At 29.4% G+C, this 24907-nt stretch overlaps 1 protein-coding gene across 1 annotated transcript in view; it reads right to left on the reverse strand.

Annotated features, from left to right (window-relative positions):
- Nucleotides 1-18180, reverse strand: part of LOC107437908 (trypsin-1) — a 30667-nt gene extending 12487 nt beyond the window's left edge. Inside the window, exons 1-3 of the mRNA XM_016050046.4 lie at nt 17975-18180; nt 16413-16495; nt 2553-2653 (exon numbers count right to left, since the gene is read on the reverse strand). Of these exons, the coding sequence (XP_015905532.1) occupies nt 2553-2653; nt 16413-16495; nt 17975-18041 (251 nt within the window). The 5' untranslated portion in view covers nt 18042-18180. The remainder of the gene's footprint in view (nt 1-2552; nt 2654-16412; nt 16496-17974) is intronic.
- Nucleotides 18181-24907: the final 6727 nt, after the last annotated feature.

The raw sequence follows: 24907 nt of genomic DNA on the forward strand, positions 1-24907 counted from the left end.
CCTATCTGTGCAGATTACCTAGCTAATACGCGTATTAACTAGTGTGATCCGTGGAATTGAATCGAAAAAATTTATTTATTTCTAAAATAACCTAGATCTGCAGATTATCTAGCTAATACGCATGTTAACTAGTCTGATCCGTGGAATTGAATCCAAAAAATTGATTTATTTCTAAAATTACCTAGATCTGCAAATTATACAGCTAATACGCATATTAACTAGTGTGATCTTTGGAATTGAATCCAAAAAATTTATTTATTTCCAAAATTACCTAGATAATCTGTACATCACTATCAAGCACTCGTAAAAGTAAAAGTAAGAGTTTGTCTGAAACACCAGCAACGTTTCTGCGCTTTTAAATTAACAAATTAACATAAAGTTATTGAAATATTTTTTGCTATCTAAAATAAAGTAACTGCAATTAAACCATCAGCACATTAATCAATCATCAGTCACTTTAAGAAATAGAATCAAATCATTTAAAATATTATTATATTTCAGGGCTTTAAAGTAATATTAGCTATTTATTTTTCGGTACTTTAAGAATCAAGTTAAATACAATCCAACAATCAACAAATTAGTAAAGAGAATGATATAAACAAATTATTGAACTTTAATATTTCAGAATTTGTTAATGCTCACATTTCCTAGATAAATTGCGGAAAACGCTTAATTCCGCAGTTGAACAGATAATTCTAGTTAATCTGCGGATTAACTAGATATTGTGCAGATTAATGGTTTTCGAGTTAACATAAATATAGTAATATCATTATATTTATCAATTCTAACCTTTAAGATTAACTGTAATGAAGAAGCTTGAATTTAGTTTAATTTATATAGGTACAGTGAGCCAAAAAAAACGGTCCACCCTGAATAACTTTTGATCTGATGATTGGATCTTTAAATTCTAGGACTCAATCATCCTAATGGATCCAATGAGTGAATTCAAAGATGCTAATAAATAGGTGCAGACGATATTTTAAGTTACGAAGTCAGACACAAAATCGTACTTTCACTGAATAAGCATGCCTTTTTTTTCGACGAATTCAGATTTCTGATCCCCAAATTATAGGGAGTAGCCGCAATCTGGAATATACGGCCCCAATAGTTTGGTCAGGTGAGCACTCAAAAGTTTGGAACCCTTAATGTTAATTTTACTCTTTGAGTATTTCACTATATCTCGAGAACTTTGAAAGGGAATTTAAAAAGTACATAATTATAAAATTTATTAACCAAAAATAATGCCATGCAAAAAATAACTTTTAGCAAATATATATTATTTTTTATTATTTTATTCCATAATGGTCGAAAAATTTCCAATTGTAAGGTGAAAGATTTTTTGCATCATTTTAAAAAATATAATTTTGCATTTCAAAATACGAAATTTGAGCAAAATTGATTGAATAGTTCTTAAGAAATTGAATTTCAAAATAGTCAGATATTTAAAATTTGATTTCTTAGGAACTATTTGATCCAATTTACTCAAAATTTATATTTTGCCATGCAAAATTATATTCTTTAAAAAGATACAAAAATTTGTATACCTTACAATTCAGCATTTTTTCAACCATTAACAAATAGAAAAATAAAAAAAAATAAATATTTACTGAAAATTATTTTTGTATGGAATTATCCTGAGATAAGGGAATTTTGTGCAAAAGAAGTGCAAAATTTTTTTAATTCGCTTAAAAGATCTCGAGATATAGAGAAATACTCAAAAAATAAAATTAACATGATCCAAACTTTGGAGCACTTTAATGACTAAATTATTGGGATCATATTCTCTAGATTGCGACTATCCCCTACGTTTTGGGGGTTAGAAATGCGATTTCGTCGAAGAAAAGGTACAGAAAAGGCCACAGAAACTACGTTTTTGTGCCTGACTTCGTAACTTAAAGTATCGTCTGCATTTATTAATTGGCATATTTGAGGCCAACTCTTAGAGCCATTACGAATGAATCCTAGAACATTTTACATAGACATGTGACCTATGATCTAAGCTCTAGCTGATCGCTTATAAATCGATCGTTATAAAGATGGCGTGTTAAAGTAGAGCTAAGTCCCGCCACATAAGTTAGAATGTTAATTAACGTAGAATTAATTAAATACAACTTGTATCACGCATCGAATTTGCTATAACATAATTATTTCGCTTTCATGTCCTTTACCTAACATAGATGTATTATTGTTTACGTATTTTATTGAAACCGTGATATAGTTTTGTTTTGTGTACTTTGTCACTTCGATACATAATTAGTTTGTTTAATGCTCAACATGGCTTCGTGCCTGTCTTTGTTTTAAGTAAGAAATAAGAAGTGAAAGAATTGAAATCTTTGTAAAAGAATCTTTGTGAAAGAAAATAGAATGTGTCACTTCAGAGAATGGATACTTGACGGGCTTGGTTTTCTCGGAGTAGAATGGAAAGAACAGTTGATAAAGTAATTAATCATCACGCTTCAACAAACAATCAGGATCGAGATATACACAAAACGTCACTTGTAGATATCCTATTATTCTAATTTAATATTCTTAAGATTGTTCTATTTGCTCACCTTCTTACGCAATGAGCAGCTGTGAGAATCCAAAGCTTTTTTATAATCACTCCTCCACAGTGGTGCCCTCCAAATGTACTACCACCACGACGAACAGACACCTATAATACATGAAATAAGTATTGTCAATTTTCGAAAATATTTTCGATGAACAGTAGGCAAAAAAATAAGCGAACCACGCTGAATAAAATTTGATCTAATGATCGAATCTTCATGTTCTAGGATTCAATCTTAATGGTTCGAGAGGCTGATCGCAAATATGCTAATTAATTAGTGCTGACGATATTTAAAATTACAAGATAAGACACAACAATGTACTTTTTCTGAATAAATATAGCCATTTTTTCAATGAATTTGGATTTATAACCCCCAATATACAGGGGATAACCATGATCTGGGAAATATGATCCCCATAGTTTGGTCAGGATAGCTGTCCCAAAGTTTGAACCCCTGAGTTATCAAATTTATTTTTTGCGCATTTAGTTATAACTCGAGAATTTTTTATTTTAGCAAATTTAGCGAGAACTAACTGAGAATTTAGGAGAATCGGAAATTTTATGCAAACAATTATATAAGTCCTTGATCCAAACGTTATTCCATGCAAAAAATAGCTTTAAAAAAGATTTATTATTTAATATTATTTTATTTAAAAATAGAGAATGCAGAAAATATAGATTATTTAAAAACAGAGAAAAAATTTGAGTCTGAAGGCAAACAAATTTTTACATCTTTTTAAAGATAGTAATTTTGAATAGCAAAATAGAAAATTTGTGCAAAATCGGTCGAATAGTTCCTGAGAAATCGAATTTTTAAAAATTTGATTTATCAGGAAATATTCGACCGATTTCGTTCAAAGTTTGTATTTTGCCGTTCAAAATTGCATTCCTTAAAATGATGAAATAAATTGTGCACCTTGCAGCAAAAAAAAGTTTCGACTACTTTTAAGTAAAGTAATATGAAATAATAAATATTTTTTAAAAGCTAGTTTTTTGAATGAAATAATACTTGGATAAACGACTCAACATAATTGTGTGCATAAAATTTTCAACTAGCTTAAAAATTCTCAAGAAATGGCGAAATACGGAAAAAATAAAATTAACACTAAGGGGTTCAAACTATGGACTGCTCTCCCCAAATTATGGGGACCATATTTCCCAGATCACGGCTACCTCTTATATTTTTGGGAACAGAAATCCTAATCCATCGGAAAAATGGTATGCTTTTTCAGAGAAAGTACGTTTATATGTCTGACTTTGTAACTTAAAATATCGTCTGCACTAATTAATAAGCATATTTGATTTTACCCCCTCGAATGATTAAGATTGAGTCCTAGAACGTGAAGATCCGATCATTTGATCAAAGGTTATTCAGAGTGGTCCATTTTTTAGTTCGCGGACTGCATAGTGCTCAAAAAATGAAGCAACCGGGATAACTTTTAATCTAATACAGTCGAACTCGTTTGTAACGAGCTCGGATTTAACGAGAACTCGGATTTACCGAGGGAAACGAGAATTTTTGGTTGGATCAATGTTAAGTCTATGGAACAGAAGTCGCTTTTAACGAGCAAGATCCGGTTTTAGCGAGCAATATTTTTCTGTCTTGCATTCTTTTTTCTCTTCTTTCTAGTCTTTCTGTCTTATCTTTTTTTCAAAATGATAAAGAAATGCGAGGGAAGGGGGTTAGTTGTCATTAAATTAAGAAAAATATTTAATTAAATTAATTAATGTAATTAAAGTAAGTAAGTATTAATTAAATTTTAAGTAAACTCAATCATTTGACCTCCCAAGCCCCCCCCCCCCTCTTCTGGTTGCACGCCTGTCTTAAGGACCCGTTTATTACGAGCACTCGGATTTAACGAGTACATGTTACGGTCCCTTTGTGCTCGTTATAAACGAGTTCGACTGCAATCGGATTTTTACTTTCTAGGACTGATTCGTAAATGATTCGAAGTGGTCACCTTAAATATGCCAGTTAATTAGAGCAGTAGATATTTTAAGTTCAGGAATAGAAACAAACTTTCTTTGAATTAAAATACCTTTTTTCGACGCATTAAAACTTTTGATCCCCAAACTAGCATTTGATTTCAATTTTATTTTTATGTCAACTCTTGTTTGGTAGTCGTTAAATTAAAAATTTTCAAGTCTATTATTTCTTGCTTCCCATGTAAAATAAATAAAGAGACGAACTACTAATTTACATCATTAAAAAAATTTTCTTACTCATAAAACTAGAACTGAAAAACAAATCGACTCAAAACTTTTGCTGTATATATTGTGTGTATGCAATCATTAGCGCTGAACTTAAGTAAAAAAAGTTTTATTTGGTTATGAATACCCACTTTGAATATTAAGCATTAATTTTAATATTTTTGATGTTATGCCTCTGTGCAATTTCCATAATATTAATATTAAAGGAGGATGTTATAGTTACTTAATTTCGTTTAGCTAATTTCATTTAGTTAATTTCGAAGAAAAATAATATTAACTGCGCATAAGCTACTAGTACATACAACCCATAAATAAAATTTAAAAAAAATGGAAAAAATCAAGAAAAAAAATTTGAAAAAAGGAAGAAGTGTTTGAGCCCATCCATTGCTAAAAAAATTTTTTTTTGTTGCATAATGTTAATAATTTCTGTAAAAAACAACGAATTAAGATGTTTTACTTAAAATTCGATCCTTTATTGTAGCGTATCTACCACTACAAAATTACAACTACAATTCACTAGTATATAAGACATGTTAACTCGATTCTATGGTGGGGTACCTTTTCATAGATGAAGGTTGACGTTGTCTAAACATCTTTCCCCACATTGGTGACCCGGACATGATGTGAACACGCCTACCTGGGCAGTAACGCCCACTACAATTTGAATATGTCTACTTCGCTCACACTGAACAGTTGACTTGCTACTTGTGACTGCAACATCATACACCTCCTAGTGCTGTCGCTGCTCAGTTTCAATCACACACAACGTACAACATATACACTCGACTGCTAAAGGCAACACAGGAGCGTCTACGACCGTGAAGTTAATACACCTCTCACATTCACCACTCAAAAAGTACAGTGATCTTAATACAGCTCACCAGGCTTCGCACGAAAACAGCAATGATTCAACTAGTGGTATCCATTCATCGAATCACAGATATAATTCTGGTGGGGGAGTACTGTAGCGCATCTACCACTACAAAATTACAACTACAATTCACTAGTCTATAAGACATGTTAACTCAATTCTATAGTGGGGTACTTTTTCATAGATGAAGGTTGACATTGTCTTAACTTCTTACCCCTCATTTATAATTAAAAACTTTTAATTATACAGCATAATACATTATTACCTTGCACCAGGTATATATACCTTGCACCAGGTATATATATACCTTGCACCAGGTATATATATACCTTGCACCAGGTATATATAAATATATACCTGGATTGACTAAAGTATATATAAAAACGACTTGACTTTCGAAAAGAAAATATTCCAACGTAAGAAAAAAAAATTAATAAAAAATTAAAGTCACCCAAGAACAGATTCTAAACAATTTTCTTTTTATATTCAAATCATTTATATATTGTTTTCTAAATAAAAAAAAAAACTTTTTAAAACTCAATGTCGTTTTTAATATGAAATCCTTCTTCTTCATGTTAAATTTAAAAAAAAATGTTTTCAGGAGATTTCCCTTTGAAAATAATTTTTTGAAAGGAACTGTATAAAAGATTGCCTTTAATTCAATTCCCGGAATAATATAGAGATTTGGAGTGAATTAATTTCGCCACTCGTTGAATATATATTGAAAGCATTTTGTGTTTGTGTAGAATTGAAAAAAATACTTTTTCCTTTAAACTACTGAAAATATTTGGGTTTTTTTAATATAAATTACGAAATAAAATATAGTTAGTATTGTTATAAAAGTTCTTAAGGGGAAAAACATTCGAATAATACTTCAATTTTCAATGAATTCTTATTCAACTCAATATTTTTTTAGTTAAAAGTTTTATTACATTCTTATATCGTTTTTTTTTAATCAAAGTTAACTACTTTTCTATATTTCACGAAAAGTAAATTTATTAATTTAATAAATCTGGTATTAATACTTGTATCTAATACATTTCCTGTCATAAACAAACTGGTTCAGTTTTTAAAAATCAACTGAATTTAAACATATTCCAATACCACCATAGAGTTTTATCAGGAATATTTATAGTGCTTTTCTTTTTGTTTTAAATTTTCTTTTCCATAAATATCAAGAAAATTAAAGATTTTCTTTTCTTATTTAGATCTTATATTATTTTTGAAGGATGACTTCTGGACAAACTTCTTGCCACATTTATGACCTTTATAACTTACTATAACTTAAAAACTTGTTTAAAAGTTTATGACGTTTTAAGCATAAGTTTGAAAATTAAAAAAAATGTTTTAAACCAAGTTTCCCAATAAATATATTGATTTTGAGAGAACTGAATAAAATAAATGCCTTTAATTTAGTTCCCTGAGTAGTATAAAGAAATGGAATGAATAAATTTTGTTGCATGATGCAAAGATGATATTAAAAAAAATCGGTACTTTTAAAGAACTGAAAGGAATTTATTGATTTCATTTCATTGAAAACATTTGGTGCTTTTTTACAAATAAATAATTAAATATGGTTAGCGTTATTTTAAAAGCTTTTGAGAAGTTCAAATAACATTTTTATTGAATGCTTGTATCAACTATTTTTTGAAATATGTTTTTTTATTGTTTTTTTAATCCTAACTATATTTCAGGAATACTACATTCCTTAGACTAATAATTTTATTAACTTTAAATAAATAAGGCATTCAAAAAACCTATGAATCTTTGTTTTATCTTTGGGAAGGTGCATGTCTGATGTTTCGTGTCTGTTCAATTATAAAAAATATATTATTTCATCATCTTAAAAGCACTATAATCAAATTTATAAGTTATTCACTTGTGTTTTTTCTTTTATTCTTTTTTTATTTTTTTATAATTTTGTATATTCTTTTTAAAAATTATTAATATAAAATATATAATTAAAAAACTGAGTTTAAATAAATTCCTTGAAGAGAATTTTCATGAGGTTAATATTTCCTTCAATCTCTTTTTTCCTTCAATCGCATTTTCATGCTTAATAAATTTACGATGGAAAATCTTCTTTTACATTTTTTCCATAGAAGCGTCTCATTTAAGAACGATAGAAAGATTAAACGATATTTAAAAATAATCATTTAAAAAGCACGACCACAAGTTGCATTAAGATTAAAAAATAATATGTTAAAGTAATGTGAAACGAAAAACAGAAGTGCTGAATTCAATCTCCTATACAGCTTTCGCTCAGCAAATTTTCTTAAATACAAAAATGTATTAATTATGAAGTAATTACACTTATTGTTTCTCTAATATTTGTTTCATCAAACATCAATATTTTTGCTACATTACACATGATTTATTTCATACATTTTAAAGTAGCACATTTTTGAATTTTAAACCACACGTTTAGTTTCATATAAAATTTTCTCCACTCTTATAACCTGGGACAAAAACAAAGAGGAAAGAGGTTGAATGATGTCATATAAACAGACAATATTATAGTTTCAAATATATAATGGAAAACCTTCATCAGTGTCTCAACACCAGAAGAAAGGGAAAAAAACACTGAGCCGCAGAAGAAAATTACAAAGAAGTTGCATCAATGAAAAAATAGGTGGATCAACAGGTTTGGGGAGAACAAACTGGAAAGAGAAAATCAAACAAAAGAAGAGAGATAAAAAAAAACATGGAGATAGACACGGTAAAACATGGATAATATGGATAGATAAAACATGGAGACAGGGATGTATAGTTGAGATAGGGTGAAAACGATAAACGTTGCTGAAATTAAGAACAACCACAGAAATTAAAAGAGAGTGGAAAGAATGGGTTACTAGAAAAGTCATTGACTAAAATAATTATTATAATTTGCCACGAAATCTAAGGAAGTGACTAACGAGCTGTACAGTTGCATGATTCTAGAAAAATGAAGTTATGATTAGATGTTGAGTCGTGATAGCTCAGTGTTGGAAAACTAAACTGGCATTTTTTTTTATCCGTCGTTGAACAACCGACCCAATTTTGGGTTTAGGGCTACTAATGCTCAACTCCGTAGCCTAGTAATTTTGAACCAATTCAGAAGACAAGGAAACTCCTGGATCAATGCCCACAGAGGTATTTTATTTTATAACCGTCGTTGAACAGCCGACCCAATTTCATGGGTTTACGACTACTTACGTTCAACTCCGTAGCCTTGTAATTTTGAACCAATCCAGAAGACAAGGAAACTCCTAGATCAGTACCCCCAGAGGTATTGATTTGTTTTGGGAACATGGAGGACTTTGAGACTCGACAGATTTAACGTGCATCAGTCACCATTTACTACACGGGGAGTCTTAGGCCGGCGAGGATCGAACCCACGACCTCTTGGATATGGGCCCAGCGCCCTACCGACCAGGCTATCCCGGCCCCCACAGAGGTATTGATTTGTTTTGGGAACATGGAGGATTTTGCGACTTGACAGATTTGACGTGCACCAGTCACCACTTATTACACGGGTAGTCTTCAGCCGGCGGGGATCGAACCCACAAACTCTTAGACATAGGTCCAGTGCCCTACCGACCAGGCTATCCCGGCCTTAATCTGACATTTTAAAAAACTAGATTCCTATAATCTGATTGAAACTCAGCTAGCTTTAGATCTATGAGTATTGGCTTGTTTGGGACATTCCCATCACAGCACTTTGGCTCACAAAGGGCTGTTACGGGAAAGTTTTATTTTTAAAAGTGCAGCTTTCTAGGGTTATAAAATATCGTTTAATATCGTGGATTGAAGTGTATATCATTCATGAAATCCATTTACTTAATAAAAAAATAGGTTCCTTTGCATACTTGCTTACCGTACCTTTTGAATTAGCGATAAAAATAATCTTCTCAGGGAAAAATTCTCTATTTTAAAGCTATTGCAATCTATGATTGGTTTCCTTCTAATATCATAAGAAATTTTTAGATACTTTTTTGATGTCTCTAATTTACATTTTAATGATTTTATTATTTTATCCTTTTTTCACAGTAACAGTCCCAAATTAAGAAGAATTTGAATAAATTCAATTTGCGTTTTCTTCTGTTAATGAACTGAATTTCACCAACCTTAAAGACACTACTTCTGGTATTAACACTCCGAATATTAAGGACTTGCTCAAAATTATGCTAAAATTTCTTCCAATGGTTCCATCATACTGAAAATTTTACTTTTTGAAGCTAGAAAGTATGTAATTTAATGTTCGATTAACCCTTTTGCACTATTTTCGTGAGTCTGACTCGCGAGGAAAGTTTTAGGTCAAACTTGAATATCATGAGTCAGGCTCGTTGTTTTATTTCATGTCAAACGTGAATATCACGAGCCTGGCACGTAATCGACATTTCGGGCCAAACGTAAATATTACGAGCCATACTAGTGGTTTTAATATCGGGCCAAACACAAACGTAAAAATGGGCTCTTATCTCTTCTTTATATGAATAGGTATTTTATATCTTGTCTATGCAAGTTTTATATCTTGTAGTGTGCAAGGAGTTCAAAAAATAAAAATAATAAAAAAAAAAGAAGAAAAAAAAAAACGAGACTAACATTCAGAGGTTTGATAACTGGTGTTTTTATCAAATTTCTTGTCAGCGTTTTATCGAATTTCTTCCTTGCGTATACTTGGACAAACTAAGCACACCCTCTATTTTTGACTTCAGGAAAAAGATAGTTCTAATGAGTTAACATGAATAGTCGTACAAAATCGATAAATTAAATGATAGTCTGTCGCAATACATTGCAGAACTTCTAAAGATAGATTTCTCCTGCAAATTTCTTTCACCGCTGATCTTTAACCAATGACGCAGGCTTTTCTGGGAATTCTAATAGTAAAGAATTTTTCTTGGGATTCTATTTTCCCAAATACTTAGAAATCAATTTAAATTTCTACATTTTGCAGTATCTGTGATTATCCCCCTTTTTCTTATCTGCTTTCCTTTGACTGATTATCTTATTCAAAGCTGTTTCCCCTTCTCAATTAGTATACCATTTATATCATTGTTCAACTTGTATTCAGCCTCTCTGTTTTTACGCACTGAAGAAGGCTCTTTTTTATGAAACTGAAATTGTGGCATTATTTATGCTCTTTTCACGTTGTTTAGCTTTATTTATAACCTGCACAAGCATAAACCTTTTCTTCGCCTATATAATCTGGGTATAGCACTAAACCTAGATAACTTAAATTTTTTTTATGTCGGGCTATGTTCACTGGACCAAACAATAGACATCTTTAGAGAAATAATGAAATCCATAATTTAATGCCGAGTAACTCCCTCTATGAACTTGATGACTGCCTAGATTCGGTTGAAAAGTGATACCAGAAATATATACATGTATATCAAATCCTATTTAAGACACTCACTGACAATTTGAATGTTTTAATCATCTATATTAAGGGGGTGTTAACACTCCACTCGGTTCCATACATTTTCTACGGGATTCAAGTTAGGTGATTTTGCAGACCAGCTGACAACGCGTTAATAAAACCTGTTACACGTTCTTCAAATCCGATGAACTTCGCTGTTTTCATCTTGAAAAATAAATTTATCAAAAGAGCTCTCATCAGCAAGATGTTGAGTGAAAGATAGCACTTAATCATACAGAAAATTGAAAAAAAAAACATGCTGTTTCATAAAACATGTTGTTTGTGTTCCCTTAGGGAGTGGTTCTTATCCATAATGAATATAAAAAAAAACACCCCCAAAACATTACAAACCCACCTCTTTTAAAGGATGCTTTTCTTAATTTCTCTCGCAATGACAAGTTTTTTACCCTGTAAGCTAAGCTTTTAAATGCTAAAACAATGTAGCTATGCAACAATTAAATGAAAACTAGACGAAATTCTGAATGAAAACCAAACATTAATTTTTTCAAAAGTGATTTAGTGAACCAAAGCCAAAAACATCGTAAATAAAATATTAAATAAATAATATAATAGATTAATATATAAGGCATAAGTATTTATTTAACGTACATAAATTGACATACTATAGTTTCAGTTCTATAAACAGAAACCTTTCTCAGTGTCTAAATGTCAAAATAAAAAAAATAAAATAAAATTCAGTATGTTGGTTTAGTATACTAGTACTATAAATTTATGTACTTTCATTTGTGCTTTATTCACATTGATTTTTGCTTCAGTCTACATAGGTCTACATAGCAGAAAGTATTTCTCTTTCTTTTTTTGAAGTGTTTAAGTGTTGACTATCTCCGATATATTTCATTATTCGGGTTTTGTTCAGACTTATATAATTGAAGCAAGTAATTTTAACTCCATTAGTATAAACCATTCAATCAAATACAAATTTATATTTTTTATTCTCTTGAATCATCAAAAAGAAGTAATAAATTATTAGAAATTATTTAAATAACGTTCCTAAAAATGATAATTTAAGAAACTTTAAAAAGTGATGATTCCTTATGGCGCAGGCAAATACTGTGGTTATTAATAGATTATTGATTATTATAAGAATAATGAAATTAAATATATTTCGAACTATCTCGTTTTAAATAGTTTAAATGGTTGACTTCAATTGATTGAAGAAGTTTTGATGTAATACAGAGTATCATGTTTCACAGAAACTGATACATGTTATATATGTTTTTACTTCTTCAAAAATATTTCTTATATATTGATAAAGTATTCGGCTCGCTGTCGTCCAAATATAGAATAAATGTTCAGGTTTCTCTTGGGCAATATCATCTTCTCCCCGTGATCAATATCGCCTTTTCTCTTAACAGATGAGTCTCTCAAATTCCAGGTACTCAATCATCTAAGAAATCGAAAACTAGCGTAGTTAGAAAATGAAAACATTCCACGACAGAAAGTGTCATCTTCCATACTACCGCTCTTCAAGTGTCACAAAAAGTTTTATTACAAATTGACTGTCTGTATTTTCTATTTTGGAAGTTAAAACTGAAGATAACTATTTTTATTGAAAATAATTAATTTACTTTTGAATGTAACATAATGAATGAATTTTATTTTTGAATGAAATTTAATAATTATTTTTTTGACTTCAGACGAGTGTAGACGATGATTTAAAAGTAACTTGAAAGTTCTAATGAGAGTTATTATCTTCTGCACTATTTTATTTTTATCATGATATTTAGTTTTTATAAACCTTGCCATTGTTTAATGTCCTTAGAAGGTTTTATTCTACAAATTAACTCAAAATTTACGACACTAGGACAATTTATAGTTTGCCAAAAAAAGAAATCCCCAAGCCACAAAGCCTAATAGCCGTTGTGGAAACAAGAATAACGCATTTCAAAGATTATTCTGTATCGATTTAATCATACAATAAAAATATCGACATTTTGCGATTTAAATAAAAGTTCACGTATTTTAAAGTAAAATCGTAACCAAGGCGGATTTTGTTTCTCCGCTTTCAATAAATGACTTTTTTCCTAAATTAGTTTAAAACAATTTACAAAAGTCTTTTTTCAAAACCGAATTTTTTTAAAATTTCATTTTTAATTGCAATAAAACTCGATATCTTTTTCGAAGTGTTATTTATAATATTTTTATTAACATTAGTTTAACAATGAACTATCAGTTTTCGAAAATTCTCATTTCACCAAAATAAGATCTCAATCCACTCAAAAAACACTCAAAATTATTTCTTTTACTTGTTAATACACTGAGAAAGAAAGTAGGGTTAAAATTACCAGAGTGTAGGAAAATTTACAGTGTTCTTGGCTCTATAGGAACACCAAAATACCTGGTAATTTTAACCAAAATACTTGTTTATAATTTAATAGTATCTAAGAGCTATTTTTTCGGCTTAATTTAGTTTTCATTTAAGTGTTTTTTACTAAAGGTGTGATAGTTCGAACTATAATTTTGAAAATCAGAATTTCTGGTAAACCGTTACCATAATGAATAAAAAAATTATAATAATAATTATGACTGGTTCAAATACAGTATATTTTGGTTTTAGAAAGCCAGAATTATAGTTTTTTTTCCAGAAATTTACAGTACAGTAATTTTATTATTTTTGTCTCCATGTAGTAACGCAAAAGACTATTGTTTTCTACTAAGTTGAAAGAGGCATGAAATAGTTTCCACTGTTAATCCGTTTTCCAAGTAGTTCGTACCAACGATTCTAGGAAACTTCAGCTTGTGTTTACTCAATACATAAATGATTTTGATTATCTCTAAAGCATTAATTAATCCCTAATAATGTCTATCTCAAATCTCGTAAGGCCAAACAGGATTAAAAGCCATTAGCTAATTCTATGGAACAATAATTTTACTATTTAGAATACTTACTTAATATCTTTGAAATGCTATAAAATAATAAGGCTTAATTTCAATTTTTACATAGTGCTGAATTATATTTTCTAAATAGCTCTTTATTATTTTACAGCAATCATGTAAAATGTTTACACAGCGAGTCCAACCTTAAATTACTTCAATGCATTAGTCATTACATTTTGAGAAGCAAGTCAAAAGTGTAAAGAAGCAAAAATATGCGCTACTAAGTAACAGTCAGTTATTCGGCATATTTTATCTATACTTTGTCTTTTTTTCTACTTAAATGCTTGTCCTGTATTAGGATATATATATATATATATATATATATATATATATATATATATATATATATATATATATATATATATATATATATATATATATATATATATATATATATATATATATATATATATATATATATATATATATATATATATATATATATATATATATATATATAACCGTTAGAAGTTACCATCAAAGTCGTAATCGTACACATTAATCTAGATAATATGTTGATTAACTTGGGTAATTCGATAAAGTGCTGAATCAAGTTTTTCCGCAATTTACCTAGGTAATGTGCTCAGTAGCAGCTTCTGTTCAAAGGTTTCAAAGGTAGTTCAAAGGTTTCAAGGTTTGTTTCCGTTGTTCTACCGGCTAATAAGGCGATTGTATTAACTAGATTCATTAGATGTTGAAAAATAAAAAAATTATAATATGTTCTATTCCTTAATTGTAATAGTATTTCAAACCGTTTTTTTTCTTTGTATAATAATTATTAAAGTGATGATTTATTGTATCAACTAATCTCATGATTGTTCGATTGCTCGATTTAACTTTCGGCAAAAATATCATTTGTACTTTAACGAGTGCTGAGTATGCAGTAATGCTCAGACTATCTAGGCAGCTTACTAATATACCTAAATAATTCAGCAGCTAACATTACCTAAATAATTTGAGAAATGATGCAATTTTTGGCACACTAAGAAAGAGGTATGGTCTAAACTACTAAAATACGGTAAATTTCATCGTGTTTCTAGCTCGATGGGAATATCAAAAAGTCTGGTGATTTTTACCGAATCTCTTCGGTAAAATGAACAATAAAATATGGCTTTATAATATGTGATAAAATTTTTTTAATGTTGTAAAATTTGGTAATTCATTTCACCATGATACCTTGGAGCAAGGCATGAAAACCATTTATTCGGTTGAATTTAATTTTCAGTTTTGTATTTTCTGCTAAATGCATGGTGATAAGAACTATTGCTTTGAAAACACGAATTTCAAGGAAATTATTACCATATGAAAGGAATAAACTTTTATCATATATTTTGGTTTTTATTATTAGAATCCTGTTTTTTTTTTAAATTAATTAAAAATCTGCATATTAAACAGCTTCGGAACAACTTCTTTTTTGCCTTAATGCACCTGTTCGATCTTTCTTAATTCGGATGTGGGTATTTTAAATCTGAAATTAGTTTTGCTCTTAATGATACGGATTTTTTTTAATGACACTTTTAGACTTTTTGTTGAAATTTACAAGTTTATAAACGTTATATATAAGAGGGGGTCACGTAAATGTTGTGACAAACTTCTATTGAAGCTAGGGTTCGACATCAAAAATTAAAATTGCACGGGAACCCATGCCTGGAAAAGTTGCCGTGCTCGGCTAGGAGCGCTTTCCTATTATGACCTGTTCAGAAGCTCACGAGAAAATAGTTTGTGTTGAGAAAACGCTCCTAACGCCATAAGTTGAAATTACCAGGTATATGTTCTTATAGTATTTTAATCTTGATGATGTACTCTAACTCCTCTGGAAGTTTGTTGCAATATTCACGTGATCCCTTGTTATATATAGCGTTTTTAAGGTTGAACATTTCGACATGATATGAAATAAAAACACCATTTAAAAAAAGAACTGTATTTAGAAGAGAGTAATTAGATTACAGATTAGAAATCAGTAATACGAAGGTATCTAAGGTTTGTTAAAGAATCTCATGCAACAAAAAAATGTTTGTAGAATAACTGATGTCTACTTACTTAATATCAGAATAACTTAATATCAGAAACAATTGCTTAATAACTTAAATATCTGAAACAATTGTAACAGTTACGTTACTCGACTGAAACATAACAGAAAAAACTCCTCCTATATCAACCTTATGCATTGACTGAACTGTAATTGGGAAGTAAATTCACTTCCGACGCTTTCCTTGTCTAATCTGTATCTGGCTGTAACGGTTGATAAAAGCTCAAGACGAAAGTCTAGTGACAATCACATAATTTATTACAAATTGAGCAGTTGACTATTAACTGCTGAAATATTATTAAACAACAACTCTAGCAAAGCAGAGATAAAAAATAATCAGCTTTTGGGGATGCAAAAGATGTTAGAAGTATTGCAAAAGATGTTCTATTGCAAAAGATGTTAGAAGTATATATTTTCAAGTAATTAAGAAAAAAAGTATGAAAGTATTTCTTACCATGAATGGAAATTCTCCATCAAATGCATCATCACCACCAACTATGCGTCCATCCCTCACCTTTTGGACGCCACATTTAAAACCTAAAATTATTTATTTTCATATAGAACTTCAAATTTAACTCGTCTTGAACTGTCAAAAAATATATTTCAGAAGCAAATAGAACGTAAAGAAGAATGCTTATATTTTTGCAGCAATTAGAAAAAGTACTTTTAAAAAATACGCATTTCGTGGTTTTTTGAAATGCAACATTTTTTCTAGAATATATAAAAAGTTCCGTTGCTGTAAAAGTTTTAAATAAAAGAAATCAGTTTTTTATCTTTACATACATTTTTTCGCGGTTCTTTACATTAAAGTTTTTTTTTCTTATAATCTTTCAACATATTTTTTTTTCTTGTTAACTTTAATATATAAATACCATGTAATTCATTACTTTGGAAATATAGTATGTTACTTAAAAAATATTTAAAATGTAAAAGTACAATTACTTATAAAAAATATTGAAATATTTCTTTCACATTTCTCTTCAGAAAGTTTGTCTTCTTAAAATTTTCGAATAAATTATTTTTTGCTCCGTATATATCAATTTAAATACAAAGAAAAATAGTGGTACGGTAGTAATTTTGAAATAGAAAATATCAAAACAAATTTAATTTCAGGTAGTTTCTTTTGAAAGAAATAGAACTGCACTTGTTTGACATATGTGAAAGGAAAATATCCCTCAGTGAATTGAATTGATCTTGATGATTTACTTAAGGGTTTCCCGTAATTTGATTAGGATTGAAAAAATTAAATCATACTAATTAAAAAATAATTGCCTTAATCCACTAGGAAACCTAATCTCTGGAATTAAGCAAAAAAATTAATTTTTTTCCAGAATTGTAAAATTTAGTATGGTATAATATGGAAAAACGTCACGTCATAGTTTTTTCAAAATAAAAATTAAAACTTGAAAGTTAGGAAAAATCTCAAAAAAATAAATCAACTATTATAGTATTATATCTTAATACATTTCTTCTCCCCTATATTGTTTTACTTTTATTTCTGTCCAAGATCACACATAATAAAAATCCATTTTTATTTCAAATAATTTTCCATTGATCATGACACTTTTAGGTAACAAATTATTCAGTGATAAAAAATAATTAGATTTCATAGTTCTCGTAATGAATCGTTTATATTTCGGCATTTATACTAGAACTTTATGAAAATGTCATTAAAATTTAGTATGAATGATGCATATATGAGCACAATGAAATTGTCATTGAGATTCAGCATGAGTGCATGAGTTTATAAAAAAAAATACCAATACCTGACATGAATGCTGTTTACTTAAACTTTATGAAATTTTTATGAGTTTTTGCGTGCTGTTATGTTTATGTTATGAGTTTCTGCGTGCTGCATTAATGTTTTCTTAATCCTAATAAAAGATTCATTTTTTTGTAAGATTTACTATTTTACTTAAAAGCACCATTATCAATTCTTCTTATATATTACATGCTTGTAGGTGTGTATAAAATTTGTAATTCATATAGAAAATTTACATTGAAAATCAAACTTACCGTCAGTCCGAATGGTGTTAATCATTAACCACAACACCCAAACAATATGAATTATCACTTGTTTCATCCTTATCTTTGTAGTCAAACAATTTTACAACATGATTCCGATAGTGAGAGTGGTCGTTTTTTTTATAAGCATTTCATATAGAATATCGTTCGACCAAGTATGTTATGACCCAGTGACCCCTGGAAGATTATTTCACTGCTGATAATGCGGGATGAATGTCGCCACCGACAGTATTATGTCATTAGTTATTTGAACGTGATATTGATTTATGGCGTAACTTGTCCTCACGTGATAAATGTGGCTTGTCATAACTTTCGACAGTTGTTTTATTGGAAATTAATTGATGAGACATTGTTCACTTATGTGAAGATTAAGGTATACCTGTCCTTAGAGTAATCGCTTCACCCAAAACCTCTTTTTTATTATTAATTAATTTTTTTATATCTTAATTAATTAACTATATAATTTATTTTAATTATATATATATAAATATATATTATATATATATATATATATATATATATATATATATATATATATATATATATATACATATATATACATATATATATATATATATATATATATATATATATATATATATATATATATATATATATATATATATATATACATATATATACATATATATATATATATATATATATATATATATATATATATATATATATATATATATATATATATATATATATATATATATATATATATATATATATATATATATATATATATATATATATATATATATATATATATATTCCGGTTTTTTAATTAACATTTCATGATTTTTTTTTTTTTTTTTTTTAATTTTTATTTTTTTTATTTATTATTATTTTTAATAAACTGTTGTTTGTTATTTTTTACTTATTATTTCCCCCCCTTTTTCATATGTCTATTATTTTTCTTTGTTTTGTTCTTCGTTATGAACTTATGAAACTTATTGTTTTTCTTAACTTTCTTCGTGTTTTCTTGTATTTATTTATATATATATATATATATATAACTAATTTTGATACCCAGGATTAGTGACTTAACTAATCTAAGTCTTAAATGTGTGTACGTTTGGGGCATATGTCCGCTGTTGGTTCTCAATATCTCATTTTCTAGGGTTATAAGGATCATGTGTTGGTGATTGCATTTTCGAGTTGACACCCACACAAACAATGACATCCATGACTAATGAATACAAATTTTAACATCACGATGAATTGTCAAAAATGCATCACGTTATTTTCCTGGTTAATTTATTTTCTACATTGGTATCAATTTTTATGTTTCCCAAATAAAATGTAACAGCGTTCACAATAATATCGTATTCAACAACTATCGCTTTGTATAATATTCACGATATTGTCATATTTGGTGCACCTATGTGTATTATCGGTAGCCGGTTACTTGCTTTAATCAGGCCCTGGCGTTGTCTTATCTGTTCTCGAGCTTGGCTTCATAGAACCAATAACTGATAAATATAGACTGTTCTTATAAAATTTATAATATTTTTATTTAAAGGAAAATAATATAAAGTTTGAGAATTTAAAATTCATGATAAAAAAATGTGAACAATAAGTTATTATTATTACTAATATTTTGTATTAAAATGTTCTAATATTAGTATTTCATAAATTTAATAGCCTTGAAACTGAAATGACGTTTGGACGATTAAGAATAAGCATATTTATATTTAACATTTCCACTGAACGATGAAATACAATATTTCTTCTATTTTCGATAACTTACGTCAGTCTGGGTATTTGTTTCTCGCGTACTTCACTTCTGCACACTAGAAGAATATTTAATTATTTCCAGTGGTCTCTTCACCAGTGGTCTTTAAATATTTTGAAATTCACTAATAATTGTTTAATCATATTCTTCCATTTTTTCCATGACAACTTGAAATTTAAACTAAGTTTTAATTTAAATTTATTTGAATGAATTTTTTACATTTTAAATTTTTCCAGCAATGAAATTTCACATTTTCGATATCGTTTCCGAATCATATAACTCCGAAAGAGGTGATTGCTTGCAAACCATCCCTTGAAAATTTGAAAACTGTTACAGAAACATGATCCAATATTAGTACTTCCGTTCTCGAGTTACTAGCGAACAAACATACAGACAAAGACAGATTTTCGCTTTTATTTTATATAATTGAGATGTTCGAAGCAAGAAGATTTTTGATGACGATTTTTGTAACTCAACTCATTAACCATGATTCGAATAGCTTACTCTTTGGGAAAAATTAAGTAATTAATTAAAAAGATTCATTATATTCACAAACAGGGGTGATCAAAATCAAATTTTGAAGGAGTGGTAATGAAAAGTAAATTTCTTTCTTTAAAAATTTCAATCTAAACTGCTGTTTGTAGAAAATGCAACACCATGAAAGAATCATCAGAATCAAATGAAATTTAATGCAGAAACGACTTGTACTGATACAAATAAATGATGAAATTTTCAAAACAAAAGAAACAAATTAAGCGTCCGAAATCAGTATTTGGTGCAGCCACCACGCGCTGCAATAAGTGCTGCTATACGACGTGGCATGGAGTCAAACAGATGTTGAATATCTGCTTGAGGAAGAGAATTCCATATCGCTTGTATGCGCAACCAAAGTTCGTCTTTGGAAACTGCAGGACGCGGATCACGAGTGAGACGCCGACCAACCATATCCCACACGTGCTCAATAGGCGACATATCCGGCGAATAAGCAGGCCAAGGAAGAAGTTGCATGCGTTGTGCTGAACAGAAGTCTCTAACAGTCCGCGCAACATGTGGGCGTGCATTATCCTGCTGAAAGATAGCTCCAGGGATGCCTTGAAGGAAAGGAACGACTTCGGGCTGTAGCACTTCACGGACGTATCTGTTGCTATTGAGATTACCCTCAATTCGTATCAAATTGGATCGTCCATGATACGAAATCGCACCCCAGACCATAACTCCGGGTGTTCGACCACTATGTCGTTCAATAATACACTCAGGAAGGCAGCGTTGACCGGCATAACGTCTAACACGAACACGGCCATCATGGGTCCACAAATTGAAGCGTGATTCATCTGAAAAGACAACTTGGTGCCAATCAGCTCGCCAGTCTCTGTGCTCAAGAGCCCACTGCCGACGCAGCCGTCGATGATCCGCCGTGAGGGGAATCCTGTATAATGGCACCCTTGCACGCAATCCACGGCGCAGCAGACGACGACGAATTGACGAATCCGACAATTGTACACCTGTAGCAGTAGACCAATGTGCTGCCAGCTGCCTGGAGGAAGCTGTGCGATCATTCACCGCCATGCGGAGCAGGTGTCGATCATCGCGCTCTGACGTCACCTTCTGTCGTCCAGTGCCTGTTTTTCGAGTTGTTCGGTGCTCGTCGGTCCACTGCTTCCAAACTCGCATCACTGTGGAACTGTTCCGCTGCATACGAGCTGCTATTGCGCGATAGGAAAATCCTCCTTCTCGAAGGCCGATTATCCTCCCTCGTTCAAACTCCGTAAGTTGCTTGAATTTCTTATTCTTCCGTCGTGGAGGCATACTCAGGTCTCACTAAACGTTTGCCACTAACAAATAATCATAGACTATTTTCAACGTCCCGCTACAGCACTTTATTTATACGCTTTCAGCATCAATTCAGAGGGCGCTGCGCGCGCCACGCACGCGCGATGGCTCTGAAACTTTATTAATTTGCATAATATCCTATAATTGACATTTGCTGCGAATTTCATTTGATTCTGATGATTCCTTCATGGTGTTGCATTTTCTACAAACAGCAGTTTATGTTATGTAGAAAACACTAATAGTTACGTATGCGGTCACAAAACCAATGAATTTTATTTTCGAGCTCATATAACATAACGAAGAGCTGAATTTGAGTGAGATAATAGTTGAACATGAATGTATTTTTCAAATTGAGTAAACTGAACTATTATTTCATCTTAATCACTCTCATTAGTTTACGAAAATTTAAAAAAAAAATTAATAAATATTTTAGTTTTAGTTTTTTTTTAATAATTTACTCAAGAGAAGAAATAAGGCATTTTAATGAAAAAGCAGAACAAAATCAACAGATATCTGTATACTACTCTATTTAAATATTGAAAGTTAAAAGTTTTTGAAAGTTTCTTTGTTCTTTGACCAAATCTGCAAGGCGAAATAACTATCGTAAACTACCGTACTTGTATAATAATGACATTTTTGGTTTAAAAAAAAATAAATAGTTCCGAAAATATATGGTTTTTAAACTATTATTTTGGTAATTTTCTCATTCGTATGATGACTGTTTACCAGAAATTCTGCTGTTTAAAATTGCAGTTCTTATTACCTCACATTTAGTAAAAATACAATACTGAAAAGTAAATTTAATCGAATAAATGGTTTTATTGTCCTACTCTCAGGTTTCAAGATAAAATTTCCAAATTTGGTCAAACTTTCTACCTAACAGCAGGGTAATAAAACAATACTTTTTTGTAATTTTACCATAAGTCATTAGAAAGAAGCTTCAGTAAGATTATCGTGATTTTGTTATTTCCATAGAGCCAAGAACAAATTAAATTTTACCATATTCTGAAATATTACCCTTACAGTTATATATTTTATTACAACTTGAAATATTACCCTTACAGTTATATATTTTACTGCAACTATGCTTTTTTTAAAGTTTTATTACCTTTCTTTTTGGTTGCTATACATTATTAAAGTCACTGATAGAATAAATTTTTTATTGTTGTGTCTCCAAGCTGTGAAGCTTTAAATGAGAAATTCTATGAACCATTTATTCCAACTTTAATTTCCAAGTCGCATAGAAATATATGTATATCAAATCATAATCTTAAGTTTAGAATTAAATAATTCAAATATAATGGTAGATTTCTATCTAATTTTATAATTTCCTTTTAACGAAAGTATCAGACATACAAATGCAGAGGGAAATAGATCTATATTCAAAGAGACAGCGAAGCAAGCTCGTATTGTGATACGTTCCAAAAGGAAGTGATCAAAAAGAGCTGATGTTGGAGAGCTGGTTCTCCCAATGAAGCGATATTATATTTAATTACAATTAATTAAATTTTTTACATTTGACCAGCCGGTTATTAAAATAATTTAAAAAATTTCCAAGCTTCAGTGAGGATTCAATATTTTAACAGTTTTGTTTTTAATGTAATAGTTTCGTTTTCTTGCAATAGTTTCGTTAAATAACGGCAGTTTTTTTTAACACATTTGCTTTGTTTTAACACAATGCTTTTGTTTTAAGACAATGTTTTTGTTTTAACACAATGCTCTTGTTTTAATACAATGCTTTCGTTTTTGTGCAATATTTGTAGTTTTATACAAAATGTAAATTGTGTATTAAAAGGATTTTGTTTTCTGAAGAAACTGTGCAGGCTATTATTATAAAAATAAGATATCAACTACTAAACAAATTCTCATGTCTAATATTTTATTAAAATACTTTAATTCTTTAAGAATATAATGCATTAAAATTTTAAGTTTATGAAATATTTCTAAATCTGAAACAAAATTCCATCACAAATTTTTCCTGAATGCTTGTTTGAAGATTTATTTGAATATGCTTTTAAAAATATCATTTTGTTCGGGGAAAGAACTCTTACATAATCTCTGAAAAGCAGGCATATTTTCCTAAATTATAGTTACCTAAGTAAAGCTGGTTTTATTTTAAAATAAGTTTTGCAAAATTCACCTCAGGGAGAAATACGTTTACCATTCTCCATTAAAATACCGAAAAAAAATCAAAGCTCTGTTATTTTGTCCCACCGCAGTATATCGAAACTGAATTATCAGGGGAAATCTGAAAAACTTTAAGAATCGTCCTTTATATCTGTTTTAGTAACAGAGTTCTTTAAGATATTATGTTTTATAGGTACTGATATAAAGGGCTTAATATAAGCATGCTTGAAAAACAAATATAATTTTGCATTTAAATTATGACACAAGTTATGGAATAATATTTGCTCGGTATTTTAAAAACTTAAGATATTTAGAAGATAATAATTAAAAACTGCTTTAGTGAAATCAACGATTTAAAACAAATCATTTGAAAATGTACTACAGATTTATTTATTTTTTCGTAAATGTTATTATTGAAATAACTTTTATAAAAAAAAATGTTAGTACAAAAACTCTATTAATTATTTTTTTTTCACATTTACATTTTTTAAAAAGTTTTTTTTACATTAATGAGGAAATCAGAAAAATTGAAGAATCGTCCTTTATATCTGTTTTAGTAACAGAGTTCTTTAAGATATTATGTTTTATAGGTACTGATATAAAGGGCTTAATATAAACATTCCTGAAAAACAAATATGATTTTGCATTCAAATTATGACGCAAGTTATGGAATAATATTTGTTTGGTATTTTGAAAACATAAGATATTTAGAAGATAATAATTAAAAACTGCTTTAGTGAAATCAACGATTTAGAACAAATATTCTGAAAATGTACTATATATATATATATATATATATATATATATTAGTTTAGTTTATCCATTCATTAAAAGTAGGATACAACAGCAGCCTTCGAGACAAATTAAATATGCCTCTTTCAATTTTCTTTAAAGGTAAAAAACATTATAAAATCTATTTAACAATTTAACAATCTAGATTCAGATTCTTTGCTTTATGATGGCAAACTTTCAACTACTCGATAAAAATCGATATTTTTCTTGTTACAGTTAGATCAATGTTTACTGAAGACAATAAAAGGTTCTAATTATAGAAAAGATTCAAGTAAAAGACAAAAGATTTGGAGAAAAACAAGGTCAGTTAGGTATATCTTAACAACGATAAAATTAAATTAATTTCTAATGGAGGAAATTAGATTTTCATGGACATCAGTAACACTTTCTATACTGTTTAAAAGAGCGGAACGACTTTTTCCCCAATTAGG

The sequence above is a fragment of the Parasteatoda tepidariorum genome, chromosome 2, assembly GCF_982258835.1.
Source record: "Parasteatoda tepidariorum strain Cologne lab strain chromosome 2, Ptep-v5.0, whole genome shotgun sequence".
Classification (NCBI taxonomy): domain Eukaryota; kingdom Metazoa; phylum Arthropoda; class Arachnida; order Araneae; family Theridiidae; genus Parasteatoda; species Parasteatoda tepidariorum.